Below are 16,944 nucleotides of genomic sequence, written 5' to 3'. Positions count from 1 at the left end.
ACAGTAGCTGTCAACCCTATGGATAAGCTGTACTAATATAGGAAGAGCATTTAAAGTATTAATAATATATGGGCACTAAAAATTTGGGAGGAAATTTTTGGTAGGAGAGAAATAGCTGAAATGAGTACAAAAACAGTACCCAGGATCATATTGTGAAATTTTAGTATATGGAATTATTTAATTAGGTTTTAAGATAAAAGTGCCATTTTAGAAGGATGAGATATTTTCTGTTTTGGTGAGTGATATATGAAGAATACCTTTTCAAAAATTAAGAAATCAGATTTATTTGAGAACCTTTTCTCAAACTTTTTTCTATTTCCACTTTATAATTAACTGCAGTAGACTAATTCAAGAGCCATAGGATTCATTCATTCATAAACACTGAGTGCATAACCACTTTATTTGTTATTGTGCTAACATATAGCAGTTGAAAAATAATTCTGTTTATCCTCATGACACCTATATATTATTGATAAATGACAGTCAGCAAACAAAAGAGTACAATGTCCAGTGATAGTATGTACTTCCAAGAAATAATAGATGATAGATACTGAGAATATGCTATTTAAATAGGGGAATCACAGAATGGTTTTCCATAATGAATCATTTGAGCAAAGACCTAAAGCTCTTGAGGAAGTAAGCCATGTGGTTATTTGAGGGAAAAGAATTCCAAATAGAACAACAACAACACATTTTTTGAGCTTGATATATTAGGAGTATTTTAGGAAGGAAACAGAATGAACAAAGAAAAAAATGCTAGGAGGTGAGATCAGAGACTGGTGAAGACTTTGGCTTTTACTCTATCATTCCAGCTCTAGGAGTAGAGCAAATCGTGGGCTGCTGCTGGGCATGAGGGAGAAGCAGTGACACCAAACAAAAAATGATGACTTGAACCAGAGTTATAGTAGCAGATATGATGGGATCACCTAATTATTAGTGTTGCGTGAAAAACCACGACAAGGCTGCAAACCTCCAGAAATGTTATGTGAAACACAGTATGAACCAGAACTGAGGCTCCAAAGTTTCAGGAAGCAAACTTTATTAGTCTGTGTGCACAGGGCTCAGCCAAGTCACCTCTGAGAGTCTGAGGCCCCAGTAATGGTTGTTACAGGGTTTTCAGGGAAGTGCTAAACTAAATTTGATATACAGAAGGGGAGGGGTCTCTGCAGGAATTTTTCTTATCCTGCCAACATGCAGTTTCAACCATTTCCGGGGCGAGCATCCTGTCAACATGCAGTTTTGACCATCTTCAGGGACTGGGAAACTTTTCAAAGGGAAATGGCTTGAGTAAACAGGGGCTTGCCTGCTGTGAGAGAAAATGGTTTGGGCAAACGGGGGCTACCTGCTACTATTATTGCGTAAGTTGTGCTTTATCTAAATGCAACTCCCAAAGTTGAGTGTGAAAAAAAATGTTGAGTATGCAGTTGATTTTTTGAAATTGTGAATTTTCTCTAATTTTCCCTCTGTTATTTGGTTTTTCCTTTTTTATCCAAAGTATATTTTTCATACCAAGTCTCACATTCTGAAACTCCTTAAAGTATGCATCAGCTGATATTTATTATCATCCATCATTTCATAAGGATTTTTTCATGTAACCTGTTTATTTAAAATAATTTCAGACTTGAGGGACATTTGAAACATAAAAATAAATTGAGTCTATACAGAGAACTCCAAGATACCCCAAATATTCAGATGCTGATTATAACATTCTGGCACATTTGCTATATCATTCTATCTATATATTTGTTTATCAATCATCTAATTGTTTGTCTGTCTGCCTGTCTACCTACCTATCTATTTATCATACTCCTTGAGTACATACTACTTTCATGTGTATTTCCTAAGAAAAAGAATATTCACTTATGTAACTACCTTAAGTACAGTTATCAAGTTCAAGAACATTGATAGAAAACTTTTAGTCTGTATACCATATATTCATATGTCCCAGTGATGTCCTTTGGGGCCCTTTTCCCCCCATTATTAGATTCAAGCCATGATCATGAATTGATTCCATTGTCATTATCTCTTTAAATGCTCTTTCAACTTTTTTTTAGTCATGGAAACTTATATGCAGCATAAACTTTCCTATCATATTTATTCCTGAACATTCCATTTGGTGGGATTAATCTCATTTACAATATTGTGCTACCTTCACCACCGTCCATTGCACAGCTTTCCCATTCCCCCAAACAGAAACCCTTACACATTTTGTATTAACAACTATTCTTCCCCAACACTGGTAATAGGTGTTTACTTTCTGTTTGTAGATGTCTGCATATTCTATTGCATATAATATCTGTTTTGATTCTGACTCATTACATTCAACATGATGTTTTAATGTTCATCCAGGCAGCAGCATGTATGAGGATTTCATTCCTTAGACTAAGATTTGTTTATTCATTCATCTGCTGGATGATTTCTTCAGCCTTAAGCTCTTTTGAATAATGCTGTTATGGACATTACTGTACAACTGTTTGTTCAATTCTCTTCTCTCTTTTCTTTTGGTTGTAGAACTAGAAGTGATTTTGCCAAGGTCTTATATTATTTCTGTGTTTAACTGTATGCCACAGCTGCTGCCCCATTTTACATTCTCACTGTCAGGATATAATGATTTAATTTATCCACATAGTACCCAGATTTTATTTCACATTTTAAATAACTTTTTACTAAGTGTGAGGTAGCACTTCATTGTGATTTTTTTGTTTTGTTTTGTTTTGTTTTCATGGGCAGGCACCAGGAATCAAACCTGAGTCTCTGGCATGGCAAGCTAGAACTCTGCCTGCTGAGACACCATGGCCCGCTTTCATTGTGATTTTGATGTGCATTTTCTTAACGGCTAATGAGGAAACATCTTTTCATTTGCTTCTTGATATTTGCATGTCTTCTTTGGTAAACTTGTATTTGAATACTTCATCCATTTTACAAGGTGGGTTGTCTTTTTTGTTGTTGAGTTCTAGCATACCTTTATATATATATATATATATATTCTGGATTTTAAACCCTCATCAGATATTTGATTTTCAAATATTTTTTCCTACACTACTGATTAAATTTCACTTCAATTATAATGGTCCCTACATGCACAAAAGCTTTTAATTTTGATGAAGCCCGTTAGCTATTTTTATTTTGTTACTCATGCTTTTGGAGAAAATTCAAGAAATCACAGCCCTAGTGAAAGATATGAATATGTTTTCCCATTTTTTCTTAAAAGAGTTGTATAGTTTTGTTTCTTATATTTCTCTGATGCACTTTGAGTTCATTTCTGTAACTAGTATAAGGTAGTGGTTTGCTTTCTTTCTTTTGCATAAGGAGATCCATGTATAAACACCATTTTTTTTTGAAGAGACTCTTCTTTCTTCACTGAATGAACTTAGTAGTCTTATCCAAAATCAGTTGGGATAGATGTTATAGCTTATTTCTCTTTTGATTCTATTCTATTGGTTATATATCATCTGTCTTTAGTTACTTTAATTTTGTAATAACTTTTGAAATATAGAAATGTAAGTGTTCCAATTCTGCTATTTTAAGAGTGATTTTGCACATGAATTTGATGATTAGTTTTTCTAATTTTGTGAAAAAAGCATTGGAATTTTCTTAGGATTGTGTTAAATCTGTAAATTGCTTTAGGTAGCACTGACATCTTAATATTGTATTCCAATCCATGAGTACAGAAAATCTTTCCATTTGTTTAGGTCTTATTTATATTTTTGAGTAATGTGTTGAAGCTTTCTGCATATAAGTCATTTATATCCTTGATTAAATTTATTCCTAGATATTTTGTTCTTTTAATTGATAATGAAAATGAAATTGTTTACTTATCATATTGTTAATTTCTGAATACCAAGTTTTTTATTTATTGATTTTGTTTTCTGTCACTTTGCTGAATTAATTCACTAATTCTAGTACATTCTTACAGTATCTTTATAGATTTCGTATATACAGGAACATGTAATCTGTGAAAAGGGATAGTTTACTTCTTCCTTTCCAAATTGTATGCCTTTTCTTTCTTTTCTTGACTAATTGGTTTGACCTGCACTTCCAGGGCTGTGTTAAATAGCAGTGGTTGCTGGGGACGTCCTTATCTTGCTCTTGTTATAGAAGAAAGTCCTTTACCATTGAGTATCATGTCAACTGTGGGTGTTCATATATGCCATTTATCATATTAAGGGAGTTTCATTCTATTTCTAGTTTTCTGAGTTTTTTGATCAAGAAGCAATGCTGGATTTTTGTCACATGTTTTTCTGTATCAATTGAGAAGATCATGTAGTTCATTTTTCTGTTTATTCTGTTAATATGATGCATTACAAAATTGACATTCTTATTTTGTACCACTCTTGCATTACTGGGGTAAGTACCACTTGATCATAGTATGTAATCCTTTTGATACTGTTGGATTCAGTTTAGTAGTATTTTGTTGAGTTTTAGATCTATATTCATAAGCAACATTAGCTTGTAAATTTCTTTTCCTGTGACATCCCTCTCTGTCTTTTGTATTAATGTGATGCTGGCCCTATACTAGGAAATTTCCTCCCCTTTTCAATTATTTCGAAGAGCTGGAGGAGGACTAGTATTTTTCTTTGAATATCTGGTAAAATTCACCAGTGAAGTCATTTGGTCTTTGGTTTTTCTTTGTGGAAGAGTTTTGATTACTTTTATTGTATTTACATAAATCAATAGTGTTCATATTTTCTGTTTCATCTTGAGTCAGTGTATATACTCTATGTGTTTTTAGAAACTTGTCCATTTCATCTAGGTTGATTCATTTGTTGGTGTACATTTGTTGATTATATCCCCTCATAATCCTTTTTGTTTCGTAAATGTTGGCAGTAATATTCCCATTTCATCTCTGATTTATTTGCATCCTTTCTTTTTTCTTCTTTTTAAGTCTAGATAAAGGTTTGTCAATTTTATTGATATTTTCAGGAAACCAATTCTGGTCATTGATTTTCTCCACTGTTTTTCTCGTGCCTTTCATTTATCTCCATTCTCATCTTATTTCCTTTTTATGCTTTCTTTTTGTTTAGTTTGCTGTCCTTTTTCTGTTTCCTCCAGGTGTGGATAGGTCACTGATTTAAGATCTTTCTTAGAGTTTTTCGATGTAAACATTTAGAATTATAGATTTCTCCCTCAGCAGTGATTCTGCCCACAGGTTTTTGTTATGTTCTGCTCTCATTCCATTCTACCCAAAATATTTCCTAATTTTCCTTTTCATTTCTTTTTTTTATCCATTTGTTATTTGAGTGTTTAAATTCCATAAATCTGTGATTTTTTTCCAGTTCTATCTCTGTCTTTGAATTCTAGCTTGATTCCACTTAACTAGAGAAGATAATTTGTATGATTTCAGTATTTTAAAACTTGTTGAGACTTTTTTTGACCAAATATATATTCTAGACAACGATTCATGCATATTTGAGATCCATGCTTGTGATTGAATTTATAATTCTATATAGCTCTGCTCTGCCTGGTTTATAGTATTGTTCAAATCCTATATCCTTACTAATCTTATGTCTGACTATTTTATCCATTATCAGAAGTGGTATATTGATATCTCCCACTATTAATATAGAAACTTCTATTTTGCCATCAAATCTGCCAATTGGCAGAACAACTTGACACTAATGTGATATATTTTTGAATTCTCTTCATCTGTACTCATTCTGTTGTCTAGCATGTTTCTTTTTAACTTGACCAATTGTGCAAAACCAGGGACAAGCCTGCAAACCTCCAGGAACATTATGTAAAACACTGGATGAACCAGGGCTGAGGCTCTGAAGTTTCAGGTAGCAAGATTTATTAGTCTGTGTGCACAGGGCTCAGCTGAGTCACCTCTGAAAGTCTGAGCCCCCAACAGGGGTTGTCACGGGGTTTTAAGGGAAGTGCCTGGCTACATTTGATGTACAGAAGGGGGGGGCAGTCTCTATAGGAATTTTTCTTATCCTCCCTCCATGCAATTTCAACCGTTTCTGGGTGAGCATCCTGTTAACCAGCAGTCCTGACTGTCTTCAGGGCCTGGGAGGCTTTTCAAAGGGGAGATGGTCTGAGTAAACAGGGGCTTGGCTTCTGTGAGAGGAAATGGCTTGGGCAAATGGGCTGCCTGCTACATTTCCCCTCTTTGATGCTTATTCACACTAGTGGACAATTACATCTTTTATACCTCATTTTCTTCTAGTTGTAGGGATCAGTATTAGTGCTTCCATATTGTCAGGATTTTTGCCAAGTTCTGCTTTTCTATTAGGCTTCAATGGAATGGTGTAAGCTACTTATTAAGAGTGACTGGAAGCAATGGGACAAGGAGGCATATACCTAGCAGGCCTAGGACACTAGTAATTAGGGTGTTGAACCCTCCGAACATAGAGAACCATCCTCCAAACAGATCACTTGGGTTCCACCCTTTCCATGTTTATATGTGGACATGGGCTAGTTCTTGTTATTTCATTGGTTATTTCTCTAATAGCTTTTCCTTGTTCATCTATTTGATGAACTGTTGGAGGCAAAAGTCAGTCCAGTTGAATTTCCCACAGACTCCTCCCTCATCTGCTAAGAGATAGTCTAGGGCCAGCCGGTTTTGGTAAATGGCTGCCTGAATTTTGTCCTGGTTATCGGCTAGGGCTTCTAGCGCCTGTGAAGTTCTGTTAGTTATTAGTTGCAGAACTGCTTGGAAGCAGATGATACAGTTGAGCATGTAGATGGGGGTTTGATATCCCTATGACCCATCCTGAGCCCAGGTGGTAGGCCCATAATATTGGATTATTCATTCCACGGGCCACACATTATCTTCCCAACTCCCTATTTGGATGTTTATCTGCCACTCCCCATTTTTCTCTGATGGGTGCCCACCTGGGGTACCCAAGCTGGCTACCCCAGAACAGGGAGTGGCCAAGAAGAAAGCTGGGCAAATGGTCCCAATTGTGCAGGACCCTGTCTACCCAGGGGACAACTGTTTATAGGCCATTTTTCCACATATCCAGTAAAATTTGGCAGGGACTTGCCAAGAGTTGTGGGTATTTACATGGTTCCAATACCTCGTTACATTAAGCATTTTATAAGAGGTAGCTTTGCTGGCATTTTCATCCCCTTCCCAGACTGTCTAATCTGCACCGCCATGAAGAACTTGCCTTACTGAGCACACAGTTCCCTGATGGGGTTGGAGAATGATCGATCCCATTGTGCCACACAGCATTTACCTATTATTGCCATTGCTATAGTCCACCAACCTACCCTGGGGCTTGGGAAGGTCTGGAAGAGTAAGGTTTAGAGGGTTGGACTTCCCCAGTCTTGTACTATCCAAGGCCACTGATTCCCCAATATCCATACCCTCACAAATATAGCATGGTGTTATATTGAGGAAGGAGGCAATATGCTCGACAAATTCAATGAACAGATTTTTCTACAAATCTAGTTCTGCAGTAACCATGGGAAGTTGGAAACTTTGTGCTCTGCTCTGGGGCCTGTGTGCTTTATTTTGACTGACTATGAATGTAGTGGGGGCTTCCATCTGGGTTTCAGTGAGGGCTTTTATTTCTTTGTGTAGTGTAAAGGAATTTTTGGCTACTAGTCCCTGGCAGCCCCTCAATGTTCCATCGTAGTGGAAATGTTGGATTACTGCAAGAGCCATTACTGGCTTCCCTGTGTATTTGGTAGGATCAAAGGAGTAGCTATAGTGACTACAAGAGGGGCAGCCATGGTGAAGTTTGGCTGTGACTGGAGGCACTCTCCTATGCTTATGGAAGAGATACCAATGATGAAATAGTATCATAAGGACATGCACATGCTAAATCTTAGAGTGACCCGTTCTCTGGGTGAAGTGCTAGATGATATAGCCAATCCTTGCCAAAATAGGGAATACCCTCCTTCTGTACTTGGCCACTGGGAGTTGAGGCACTTTAAGGTACCTAGGTAGAGAGAGTATTTTATGGTGTTTAATGTGCATGTTGAAGTCTGACCTGGGCAGGTGGCATGGTGATAGTATACTACAGTGGTTTTTACCTCTTTCCCAGAATAAACAGTTTGGAGACATGCCTGACATGCATCATCCCCTCCTGAAGGGACCACAGGGACAATGAGCAAACTTATGAGGGTGAGAAACATGATGACAGTTACAGAGTAACTGGATAGAAAGGATCCCAACATATTGAAGTGAAATTTTTCTGGGAAAGAACTCCAGGCATCCCACTTCCAGAAGGACTAAGATAGCTAAATGAAGAACAAGTGTAAAGAGCAAGAAAAAAAGGCAATAAGTCCACAAACCCAGCAGGCTGGGATGTCCATACCTCTATTCCTCAATCTTTGGCCATGCTTAGATCAGTCAGCTTCCAGGGAGACTGAAACAGGTCTAGAATTCTCCTCAAGCTTCAGCTGTACATTGACTAGCTGCTTCTGGTTAGCTAGAGCAGGGCAACAATGGCCATTCAGGCCTCATTCACAGACTGGTCAGCTGATCTTGGCTGTGATGGAGAAGGGCTCAGTGGCTTCCAAAGAATGATATATGTAAGGTGTTCAGGACTGGGATGCACCACCAGGGGTTGTCTGTGGTGGTCCTCTTGACCTGAGAGTGAATCCATGGGTTGATTTCCACAACTCTGACAGTGTGAGGTTGCTAAAACAACATGGTAAGGGCCTGTCCATTGGGGCTGAAAAGAGACTTTTTTCTAATCCTTAACCCATACCATGTCCCCCCATGCAAACTTATGTATGTGGGGGGCAGGTAAATGCTGAAAGGCTTGGACACTGCTTCTAATTCTTTCCCTTTCAACTCACTTAGAACCCTTCCCAGCTGAACCAAGTGTTGGGTGAGGCTTAAGTTCCCAATTTCTCTGAGATTTCCCTGCAAGGGTCAGGTAAAGGGTGGTGGCCTTCCACATACTAGTCCAAAAGTGGAGAAACCTATTTTCATTGTTGGGGCATAGGTAATTCTAAACAGAGCTACAGGGAGCACCTGTACCCAGGTCAGTTTTGTTTCTTGGCAGATTATCAGTTGTCCCTTTACAGTTCCATTCATCCATTACACCTTTCTGCTGCTTTGAGGCTGATAGGCAGTGTGGAACTTCCAAGTTATCTGCAAGGTTTTTACTAGCTTTCAGAGGGTCTTGGCTACAAAAGCGGGGCCATTGTCAGAGCAGATGGTAAGTGGTATTCTATACTGAGGAATGATGTCTTTCAGTAGGGTTCACGGCACCCCCTGGGTTGTGTCTGAACAGGTGGGGTACACTTCTCCCCAACCTGAGATAGTACAGATGAATACCAGGAGATAATATCCCTGGGCCCACGGCAGCTCTGTGAAGTCTATCTGTAAATCTTCGAATAGACTTAGACCTGCTAACTGGTTGTTCTCATTTCCATCCTGGCACTAGGCTGTGTGGCATTGTTTCTCTGGCAAGTGACACAGCTCATACATGCTAGCTTCACCCAAGAGCGGAGCTTGGGTATGTGGAGGTGAGTGGCCAAACTAGCAGTGAGGGTCTTCTTCCAAAAATGAGTTTGATAGTGAATGTTTTCACTAGGGGCCAGCTTAGGCTTTCAGGGATGGCTGTATGTTCATTGTGCAGGACCCACCCTCCATCATGGCATTTCTTCTTCTTCCCTCACTAGCCTGTCACCCTATGACTTGGAATAGCTTGGGTTTTCCCCCCACCACTCTAATGGATAGGGAGTTGAGGGGAGCAAAGAGCAGTTTGTATTCTGGAGGTAACACCAGCTGTCCTAGTGCCATTTGTTTGGCAGCTGAGTCCATCTTGCAGTTGCCTTTTGCAGTTAAGGAGTTTCCCTTCTGGTGGCTATGGCAATGGATGAGAGCCATGGTAGAGGGGGCCCAGACTGCCTCCAGTAAGGCCAGGATTTCTGGCCCATGCTTGATATCCTTTCCCCTGCTCTTGGGGCCTATGTGAGTGTTTTCTTTAGATGCTGGAAAGCATGTACTTGTTCAGTCCCCCACTGGAATGAGTCCTTGTAGCCTTTCTTTGTGACTTTGGAGAGTGGTCTTGCTAGGAGTGCATAGTTAGGGATCCAGAGTCTATAGAACCCAGTTGCCCCTAGAAACTCCCTGGTCTGTTTTCTGTAAGTTGGTGTGGGGATGGCACACACTACTCATTTGTGCTCTGGTCCCAGGCTTCAGGTCCCTAACTATAGGTATAAACCCAGATATTGATTTGACTTCCTGCTGGCAGATTTGAGCCTTATTCTGGGACACATGTTACCCTGTCTGGTCTAGGTGATAGAGAAGGCACTCTGTTCCTCACTCACTAGATGAGTCACTGAGGGATACAGCAGCAAGCAGGAAGTTATCTATATATTATAGGACAGTGCACTTGTAATCTTTGACTGGGAATGATTGCAAGTCCTTTCCTAGCACTTGCCCAAAAATATGGGCGAGTTTTTTAATTCCTAATAAGCAACCGAGTCCAGGTATACTGTCTTCTGGTTCCCATGGAGGGCCTTTCCCATTCAAAGGCAAATATTTCCTGGCTGACTGGGGTTACCTGGATGCAGAAGAAGTCATCCATCAAGTCCAAGCACGAGAACCATCTGGCTCTCCCTGGGACCAGACTAAGGAGGGTATACAAGTTAGGAGCCACAAGGTGAATGGTTTCCGTGGCTGCATTGACTGCTAACAGGTCTTGGACCAGGCGAAATTCCCCTGTTTGAACTTTCTTCATGGGTAGCTGTGGGGTGTTCCCTGGGAAGTTGCAGGGCCAGATATTCTGGTTGGAATTCTAGCCATGCCAAATGGCCTTGAATCCCATTCAGGGCCTTTTGAGGGATCAAATACTGTTGCACTGCCACAAGTTGTGCCATGGGCTTCAGGGCAGTTATCACCAGTGAGCAGTGTTTAGCTAGACCTGGTGGGTTGTGCTCAGCACAGACACTTGGAATGGCCAGGAATGGCCAGGCTAGGGCAGACCTCCTCTCCCACTTTAGACTCCAGCTTTGTGGGCCATCAGTTTTAAAAAGACTTATCCTTTGGGGCCAGAAATAAGCTGGGCATGATGAAGTTTTCAGAGAAGTTCCCATTCCAGTAGTGGCCGCAGGCACTCAGACATGTAGAGGAACTGTTATGACAGAGTGGTCCCCATGCTGCACTCTTTGGCCTTCAGGAATGGCTGCTTCCACACTGTGCTGGTGGTACCAGCATACTATGTCTATTGTCCTACTGGAAAGTGGGTGGGCATCCCCCAGGGGCTGGGTTATCACTGAATGTTAGGCACCAAGTCCACCAAAAGTCCACTGTTTGGCCCCCTAATTTTACTCTGACCATGGGTTTCTCGGGGCCTAAAAATATGGAACCTGGTCTGTCCTGGTTACTGGTTCCTTAGGTTACTCTCAGAGGTATTAAGGACATGACCATTGGTGGAGTGGCTGACCTGGCCAGGGCTGCAGCTGCCATGGCTTAGGGAGTCCAGGTACAGCTGGGCTCAGTGGAGCCTTAGGTGATACTTCTGGGCTGCTGAGAGAATTGGGGTCACTATGGAGGAGCTCAGTAGGGCTGCAGGTGTTGGTGGCATGAAGTAAGGTGGGGGGCTTTCTTCTTCTGGTGCACTGTATGAAACTGGGACCTTGGGCTTGACACCTGGTTCCTTATAGAACTTCTCCATCACTTGGGTGAGAAATACTTGGTACTGTCCATCAAAGCCAAAGCTTTATCCACCCTGACTTCTTCTTTGTCACCTCCAGATCTGGGTTTCCAAGCATCCCTGACATGACACCATAAACTGCCTTCACCTTTTCTAACTCAAAAATCCCTTCAGACAGCCAATCTACCCTGAAGGTGGTCCATTCTAGTTCACACAGATTCCTAAGTTGCCCAGGGGTCAGTTTGAGTCCCCAGTCATCAGTAAAAGCGTTCCTAAAGTTGGACATCATGCACCGTAATGTCTTACTGACTTCCCCTCCCATATCAGTGGTGCCAGTGATAAGGAAGAGAACTACAGACAAACAACAAAGGGTTTTGAACAAACTGTTGCTTCATTCAGTCTGGCTTAGCCCTTAGCAGGGTCACTGGAGCTGCAGGGTCTGAACTCAATCACAGCCCAGTGCATGGCTCCTATGGTCTGGACTTCCTTTCACTCACGCAATCACATGCACACACTCCAGCATCCATCCTGGACTATCCTTCCTGAAATTGAACCTGAAGACTTCCATTTCCCCTGGTACTTTGGACAGATACTCAGAGAGTCTTGGGAGGTTCCCCTTCCACTCAGGCTCCTTGTAGCCTTTTATGAGTGAGCTGAAACCTAATGTACCCAGGTGCTTACCAGTTAGATGGGCAGTGTCCCAGAAACCTGGTTCCAGAACCTGTCCTGGATCTGTTGCTGCTCTGGTGGTGATGAGTGCCCCACCCAGGAAAGTCAGGATTACAAAAGATAGGGAAGGTCCCCAGTGCCGGCACAGGATTCCATCAGGTCTCTGGTCTGGGTGATACTGCTGCTGCAGGTGAAGTACGTGAGACTATCACCAGCCACTTGATCCTGGACAGGTCCCCAGAAATGTTGCACAAAATCAGGGACAAGGCTGCAAGCCTCCAGGAACATTACACGAAACACCATATGAGCCAGGACTGAGCTCCAGGGTTTCAGGAAGCAAGCTTTATTAGTCTGTGTGCATAGGTCTCAGCCAAGTCACCTCTGAAAATCTGAGCCCCAACAGGGGTTGCCACAGGCTTTTAAGGGAAGTGTTTGGTTACATGCAATGTACAGAAGAGGGTTCTCTACAGGAATTTTACTTGTCCTGCTAACATAAAATTTCAGCAGTTCCTGTGGCGAGCATCCTGTCTGTGTGCAGTTTTGACCATCTTCCGGGCCTGGGAGACTTTTCAAAGGGGAGATGGCCTGAGCAAACAGGGGCTTGCCTGCTACAGTATAACTCTTTATGATTTCATGCACTTCTGGTCCAGTGGTGAGAATTACCTCTGATTTTATTTACCTGAGATTGTCTTAATCTCTTCTTTATTTTGAATGACAACTTTTTTTCTGGATCTAGGATTTTTTTCAGATTCATCTTTGGAAGTATTTTTCCTTTCAGTATTTTAAATATGTGATCTGGCTGCCCTCTTCCTTCTGTGACTTCCCCAGTGAGAGATAACATTGATTTTAATGATGCTCCCTTGATTGTAACATGCTCCCACTTTCTCTATGGGACCTTTACAATTCTGTTTTTTGCAATTGATATTTTGGGTAATTATTTATGTCAGTGTTTTCTGTCTATGTGGATTTACTCTTTTTGTAGTTCATTGAGCTTCACTGATGTATGTATATATTCATGTTTTCTATTTAGTGTGGGAACTTTTTAGCCATTATTACTTCAGATATTCCCTCTGTCCTTTTCTTTTTTCTCCTTTTGGGATTCCCATAATGGTATATTGGTATATTTGATGGTGTCCCATGAAGTTCTCAGGTTCAGTTCACTTTTATTATTCCTTTTTTCTTTTTATACCTCAGACCACTTGCTTTCTGTTGTCTTCAAGTTCACTAATTTTTTTCTTCTGCCAAATCCAGTCTGTTGGTTAAACCCTTAGAATAATTATTTGTGTTACTGTTGTCAACAGCTGCTTGTTCATTTTCAAGATTTCTATATCTTTATTAAATTCTCCTGGGATTATTTATCTGTCATTTTCTAATTTTCTGTAGTCATTTATCCATATTTTCCTTTAAGTCTTTGAGTATTTAGGACTAATTTTTGAAGTTTTTTGTTATTCCCAATTCTAGCCCTCTTTATTGGTGGTTTCTAACACTTTATTATACTCCTTTATATTGGCTCTAATTTCCTGTTTCTTTGTACGTTTGTAATCTATTTCACAACATTATCATATTGATATTTTAAATTATCACAGGAATTAATAAGTTGACACATGTTCCTTAACTTGTATATAGAGAAAGAAACAAAGGAAGAAAGGAAGGAAGTACTTTCCCAGTTTTTGCAGATTGAGCTGTGCAGATGTCTGCTTCAGAATTTATCCATACAAAGAATTTAGAGAGTAGCTAAATTAGACTTAAATGCAGAAACTCACCAGGAACAAGGTGGGAGCCAAGGAATTTAGGCAAAGGCTTTATTTCAGGGAGAAACAGAGCCGCCTGGACAGTGTTTTCAGAGAGAAAGAAATGGCCATGCTGAGGTTGCACAAAATAGGCAGAATTGGGTTTTCATGACTTAAGGTTTGGGGTTGGGGCAAAGGTTACATAAGTTTCTGTTGGCTAGCTTTCAGAATTAGGGGGCTAAGTTAAGAGCTGACAGTGTTCCATTGGTAAAGTTAAAATTTAAGCACTGCCTGAAGCATACAGGTTGTAAATGCTGGAGGATAGATAGCAAGTAAGGGGAGTTTACTACAAAAATACATAGTAATGTATACAAAAATACATAGTAACAGCGGAGGTTGGATTATGAGAGGTTATCACAAAAAGGCAGCTGAAGGAGGGTGAAGGAGCTGTCAGGCTGGCGTGAGTTGGGGGTGAGAGAGGCTTTCTGAAATATTTGCCAGGGGTAGATTACACTCTGGATATCAGGGGTCCTGTTCTCCAGGAGTAACATTTCAGTCTTTTTGGTAATAGGGAGAAAGGGGCAATGGTCCTACTTTTGCAATTGCTCCTGGCTGAAATAGGGCATATTTGTCCTGAGGGGAAAAATTTAGGAAGTGACCAGAAAGGTACCTTATGACAGGAGAAAAAGTTATTCCTGTACCTTTTTGTTTTAGGAGACATCATTAATGTATTCTTGAGTTATTGACTGGATGACTCAGTATATGAAGTGGAAGAAGAGCTGTAAGAGACAAGGGCCAAAGAGAAGAACCAACAATAACAACAATAATTGTATTATAAGGAATACAAGAAATGATTTTCACGGTGAAGTTAAATAGGAGAGAAATGAAAATAGCCATGATTACTTCCTATAATTAGCATTCAGGGCTTTTGGAATAATTCCGTTTTCTTTTAGAATTTTAAGATTTTCTTCTACTTGCTCAGTTTTGTTAATGTAAAAACAGCAGGTTTCATTTATGATTGTACAGATGCCTCCTGTGATAGTGGTGAGAACATCTAATACTCTCCTGTTTTATAGAATAACTGAAGAAAGACTATTTCCTGCTGTTGGTTATCAGAACCTCATGTGGTTGCATTCTAGGATAGTTGTAATGTGAGGGATATATTTAAAAGTGATTGTTCGAATAGTGGAATTCCTTAAAACCAAAATAGCCAATGAAAGATGCTGTGTCCTTTGCCATGTTTTTCTAAAATAGGGTTGTCATGAGCATGAATTCTAAATTCTGGATCTTCCAAGAATTGCCTTTTTTCTCATTTTTGAGGTTGGAGTGAAGTTACAAGACAGGAGCCTGGGTTAGGTATTTGTCCAGAGGAGGCTATTTCTTGGGGTTTTAAGATAGTAGTGTTAGGAATGGTGGATACTATAGTACAGGTCCATGTCCATACAAAAGGACGTACTAAGTATGCAGTATCCCCATATAAGAAATAAAAACTAGTACCTATTGAAGGTTCATAGCAGATGAAATATAAATACATATGGGTAGAAAAGTTGAATACTTGGGTTCCATCATACACTACATTTAGGCATAGAGGGGCGTAGTGAGGGCTGGAGATATCAAAGGTTAATTTTGTTTTCAACAAAAAAGGAAAGTGAAGAGATTTGATTTTTTGGGTCTTCCTTGAGTTTTGAATTGATTAAATCATATACTTGACCTGACTGGGTTCCCAGCCTAAATAATTCAGATAGTTTATAACAGCTGTTAAAACATAAAGTATCTTCACTATGGTTTTTAAATAATGATGTGCATGGGAGGGTTTTGTTAATGCCTGCATGATCCCCAATAAAGTTCACATTGAGATGCTTTCTCTGTATTTGCTGATTCAAATGTCATTGAAGGTGGTTGTATTAAAGACTAAAGTATAATTGCATGTTGTTGTTGGCATATGTCCTAATTCAGCTGCAAAGGGTCACGAAGAGAGATGTTTAAAGCAGAAGAAGGACTTATTTACTAAAATTGTAATTATGCCAATAGAGTCTGAGTTTTCTATTTTGTTTATAATTTGATGAAGAATAGATATATCTTTACTTTCTGGTAGATTTGAAGGGAGGTTTGCAACCCATCAGCTAAGACAGCTGGTACATTGTAGATGGATTCATAAAAGTTTCAGGGCTTAAAGTAAAGGCAAGTAGGGAAAGGTTGTGAGTGTGGGTGGATTCAGGGCATATCCAACTTTCAGAATGATTGACTGCTGTAGCTGTTCTCTGGATGGTTCCTCTGAGATGATAATAAGGGGTGGTTTGGGCATTTAAAGGGAAGCAAAGTGAGATAGCAAAAGGAAGAGCTGGTGCGAATAGTAAAGAGGCCATGGTTTAGGTAGAGGTACAGGGGTAAAATAAGGACTAGATTTGCTGCCACTGGAAGTCCTGGAATGTGACTTGAAGGAATTCATCTAGCAGGAATGTTAGGACTTGTTGCTTTAAGTGCTCTAGAAGGTGAGTAAGTAGAGAGATGATGTCAGTGAGGAAATGGAAAGTGAAGTTTGTATAAAATGTCATGGCTTAGGAGTGGGGAGGGACAGGTAGAGATTATAGGGAACTGCTGGGAGAATGTGAGATCTTCTATTGAGCATATGATTTGTTTAGCAGTTAGAGAAGAAGAGAGGGTGCTGCCAACCCCCTCAATAGAGATTTAGGAAATGGATAAAGGTCCTGAATCTTCAAGGGGGAACTGAATATATTGTCCCTGTGGTAGTTAGATTCAGTTGTCAACTTGGCCAGGTGAAAGCACCTAGTTCTGTTGCTGTGGACATGAGCCAATGGTAGGTGAATCTCATCTGTTGCTAATTACATCCGCAGTCGGCTAGGAGGCGTGTCTGCTGCAATGAGTGACGTTTAACTTAATTGGCTTGTGCTTAAATGAGAGAACGCAATGTGGCACAGTCTAGCAGCTTGGCATTCCTCATCTCAGCACTTGCAGCT

General features: G+C 40.1%; 1 protein-coding gene across 3 annotated transcripts in view; it reads left to right on the top strand.

The window, feature by feature from the left end:
• LOC143673050 (uncharacterized) overlaps positions 1-16,944 on the top strand; it is a 57,559-nt gene that overhangs the window by 21,439 nt on the left and 19,176 nt on the right. The window contains exon 1 of one of the 3 annotated variants that reach the window (XM_077147426.1): positions 14,663-14,828. The exons of the other annotated variants lie outside the window; for them this stretch is intronic. Coding sequence (XP_077003541.1) covers positions 14,817-14,828 — 12 coding nt within the window. The 5' untranslated portion in view covers positions 14,663-14,816. Of the gene's footprint in view, positions 1-14,662; positions 14,829-16,944 lie in introns of those variants that run through there. 3 annotated transcript variants of the gene reach the window in all.

Source organism: Tamandua tetradactyla (genome assembly GCF_023851605.1).
Source record: "Tamandua tetradactyla isolate mTamTet1 chromosome Y unlocalized genomic scaffold, mTamTet1.pri SUPER_Y_unloc_1, whole genome shotgun sequence".
NCBI lineage: Eukaryota > Metazoa > Chordata > Mammalia > Pilosa > Myrmecophagidae > Tamandua > Tamandua tetradactyla.
Note: the sequence above shows the minus strand (reverse complement) of the source record. Positions and strands in the feature narration are given on the sequence as shown.